The sequence below is a fragment of the Myotis davidii genome, unplaced genomic scaffold, assembly GCF_000327345.1.
Source record: "Myotis davidii unplaced genomic scaffold, ASM32734v1 scaffold732, whole genome shotgun sequence".
Classification (NCBI taxonomy): domain Eukaryota; kingdom Metazoa; phylum Chordata; class Mammalia; order Chiroptera; family Vespertilionidae; genus Myotis; species Myotis davidii.
Window position 1 is genome coordinate 2572215 of NW_006284349.1, and position 4093 is coordinate 2576307.

General features: G+C 44.9%; 1 protein-coding gene across 1 annotated transcript in view; it reads left to right on the plus strand.

Annotated features, from left to right (window-relative positions):
• Window positions 1-4093, plus strand: part of PTPN21 (protein tyrosine phosphatase, non-receptor type 21) — a 65345-nt gene that overhangs the window by 32176 nt on the left and 29076 nt on the right. The window contains exons 7-8 of the mRNA XM_015571307.1: window positions 440-527; window positions 1454-1533. Of these exons, the coding sequence (XP_015426793.1) occupies window positions 440-527; window positions 1454-1533 (168 nt within the window). The remainder of the gene's footprint in view (window positions 1-439; window positions 528-1453; window positions 1534-4093) is intronic.

The following is a 4093-nucleotide window of genomic DNA, read 5'->3' on the forward strand; positions in this document are numbered from 1 at the left end:
TTCCCGCACGCGGAATGGGAAGCAAACCTGCAACCAGGTGTGCGCCTTTCTAGGGAAGCACGGAGCCCCACTGACCTTGGCGTCCCTGGGACCTAACATAGTCCTGACCTTGCCATGATGCATCTTTGTAAGACGTTTGCTGAACGAAGGAAGGGGTCATTGGCAACCAGTTAATACGGGGATCTTTGATCTAACTAGTCTGACAAATGGGGGTAAATAGATTTTACATTTTCAAGCCTTCTTTTGCACTTACTTTTTGCGGCTGTGTGTTATCACTTCAATGAGAAAATGCATGCTAGAGGATTAAAACAACTGTTTTGTTTCCGAGACAATCCAATATTAATTGATGTATCAAGCTCAAACGTGGAAATCACATGTTCCACCTCCTTGGCGTGCGCATGAGCACTCACATTGCCATGTTCTGTTTGTTGTTCTCTAGGTGGCACGATATTGCTAACATGTCCCACAATAAGTCGTTCTTTGCCTTAGAGCTGGCGAGTAAAGAGGAGACCATCCAGTTTCAAACGGTGAGTGGGCAGTAGGAATAGCATGGAATATTTTTCCCCCGAAAGGTAACACGTTAGCGTCTCTGTGTGTGTGTTTGGGGGAGAAGGGGGTGGGTGGCATTAAAATGATAATATTTTACAGTTTTATAAAATAAAATTTTACAACATTTTACATAATGGTAGTTTTGTCCTAATAGTGCATTTGACAAAAGTAATTGCTCAGTGAATATTGTTGAATGAATCCTTAGATAACTACTAAATTTAAGCACCTACTTAGGGGAGAAAGTGAGCACTAATATCTTAATTTCCATGAAGTGAATGGCTCTGTAGAAAGATTATTTCACAGGTATTTGCTTTTGCTCCCTTGACACATGGCAGTATTGAGTCACTGAGTCAAATGTTTTGTTTAAAAATGTCTTTGAGCCCTAACTGGTTTGGCTGAGTGGATAGAGCATCAGCCTGTGGACTCAAGGGTCCCGGGTTCGATTCCGGCCAAGGGCATGTACCTTGGTTGCTGGGACATACCCAGTAGGGAGTGTGTAGGAGGCAGCTGATCGATGTTTCTCTCTCATCGATGTTTCTGACTCTCTATCCCTCTCCCTTCCTCTCTGTAAAAAATCAATAAAATATATTTAAAAAAAATAAATAAAAATGTCTTTGAGTTATCTATTTGTCAAAATGAAAGTTGACATTTTCATAAGTTTTAAATTTCTAAGTCATTTTGAAGCTGTTTAATACAAGAATCACACTGTTTGAATAGATTTTTTTTGTCTTCATAATTTAAATCCTAATTATCCTTCACATTCCTGTGAAGACACAGTATTGGGAAATGAAAGAGTCCCAGTGTGTTTAAAGTGACTTGACATGATTACGTCTTGTCCCCAGATAAACTCTGTATCACGTTGTAAATGTGCTTTCATCTATTCTATGCATATTTTACTTACTAGGAAGACATGGAAACAGCAAAATACATGTGGAGACTCTGTGTGGCGAGGCACAAGTTTTACAGACTAAACCAGTGCAGCCTGTAAGTATATCCTGCTCATGGGAATTGGAGAAAAGAATTAGTTTAGACATTTTCATCTTGAGTTGCATTGCATCATCTAGAAAGGCCAGTTTTATGAAATATGATATTTTAAATGGCATTTTTATGATAAACTCTTGGCTTTTGCATGTTAAAATGATATTTCTCAAAGTTTTACAATTTATTTTGCTTTGGACCAACTTCTGATTACTACAGATATGCCTGTAAGATTTCTTTTACCCATTTACTAGAATCATTCTAATTTTTGAAAGTTAGAAAGTGAATATCTTTTATTTTTTTAATCAGCATTTTGTGTAATTAGGAATTATTGCTTTTCGAGTCATGTGAAGAATTTATGGCCCTTCTGCCTAATGTAGTTTTCTTAACCTACATGCACTGCCCCCTACTGGATCATTGCCATCAGCATATAAACGTGCTGTAATATTTCACATCTTAAAACACTTTTTCTTTATGCCATGTGCTCCCTAGCCGTGGCATCATGCTCTCCTTTATAGCAAATTTCTTTCTGTTTAAAAATATATATATGTGTGTGTGTGTGTGTTTATAAATAATTGATTTCAGAGGGGAAGGGAGAGGGAGAGAGAGATGGAAACATCAATGATGAGAGAGAATCATTGATTGGCTGCCTCCTGCACACCCCCTATAAGGATTGAGCCTGAAACCCAGGCATGTGCCCTTGACCAGAATTAAATCTGGGAACTTTTAGTCCACAGGCCGATGCTCTATCCCCTGAGCCAAACCGGCTATTTTCTTCAAAGGAGCAAATTTCTTCAAAGTAGTTGTGTGCACCTGCTTTCTCTCCTTCCTCCCAGCCTGTTTCCACGAAGCTGCCGCACCACTGACTCTGCCTGTCCCAGGGACAGTGACCCTCACCCAGTGGTCATTTCTGTTCGTTCACGTGACCCTCCAGCAGCACTTGTCCTCTGACCGCCCTTCCTTCCTGCACCTGCTCTTCCCTGGCTGCCAGGACGCCACCTCCCCTGCTTCTCCTCTTTCTAGGCTGTTTCTTCTCACTCACCTTTGAGGTTTAATGCTCAGACCTCGTCTCCATCCGCTCGTTTCCTGGGGGATTCATCTGGCCTCGGGCTTAGAAACAGCATCTTTATGCCGAAAGTGCGTCTGGTTTCCCATCGAGCCCCGTCTCCTCCCCGAGCACCTGATTCACACATCCTCCCGCCTCGTCAACATCCCCACCTGCTACCTCCGAGGACCTCACATTTGTCTAAAACCAAACTCTGGAGGTGCTCTCCTGCTTCCTGCCCGCAGGCCTGCTTCTCCCTCTTCCCCGTGTTGGCAGATGGCAACACCATATTCACCGGCCCCGGACCTACCTGAGTCCCGTTTCTCTCTCATCCACATCCAATTCCTCAGCAAGCTCTGCCTAATCTGCCTTCAAAATGTACCTGGAATCTGACACGTTCCCACCTCCTCTGCTAACAGCTGAAGAGCCAGCTGCCACGGTCTCCCACCTGGAAGACGGCAGTGGCCTCCAGACTCCCTTTCTGAGCCTGCCCTGCCTATAGCTTCTCCCTGACCAGAATGACCTTAACGTGAGTCAGATCCCATCGCTCTTCTGGCCCTCATTCCACCACTTAAAAGCACAAGGCTTGTGTCATCGGGCCACTGCCTGGTTCCAGCCTTGCTGCCTTTGCCCTCCCCCTTGCTTCCCCTGTCCCAGCCACAACAGGATCCTTTCTGGTCTGTGAACATGTTACACCCTAGGGGGCGCTATACTTGCCCCTTCTTCTCCTGTGTCCTCACATGTCGTCATTGATCAGAGGTGGCCAGGCTGTCCCCTCCCACCTGTGTCCCTTCCCCCTAAAACCTGTCTCTCTCTATCCCCATGCAATTAGCACCACTTGAATATCTATGTTTGTTTGTTTACTTGTTTACTGTCTGTGTCTCCTCCCAGCTGTGCTCATGGCCAACACTCTTCCTGTCTTGTTAACCCTGTATTCTCAGCACTGAACAAGGGCCTTGATGAATTTGTTGAATGAGTCTATAGAAACAACTGTTAGGAGCTCTGCTTTGGGGTGTGTGTGGTGCTGTAGGAGCCCCTAGGACAGTGATGGCGAACCTTTTGAGAAAAAGGTTCAGCATTTTGAAAAACCCTAACTTAACTCTGGTGTTGTGTCACATATAGAAATTTTTTGATATTTGCAACCATAGTAAAACAAAGACATATTTTTAATATTTATTTTATATATTTAAATGCCACTTAACAAAGAAAAATCAACCAAAACAATGAGTTCGCGTGTCACCTCTGACACGTGTGTCATAGGTTCGCCATCACGGCCCTATGAGAAGGGTATATAACCCAGAGCCTCCAGTTAGGAACGGCTTCCCAGCCAAATGACAGCTCAACTGTGACCTGGTTTCACTCCATCCCTCCTCTGGCCCAGTGCGGCTGCCTCCCTCCCGGCCCCATCGCTCCAGGCCTCACCTACCCCATCCCTCCTGGCCTCACCTACCCCATCCCTCCCGGCCTCACCTACCCCATCCCTCCTGGCCTCGCCTGCCCCATCCCTCCCGGCCTCACTAC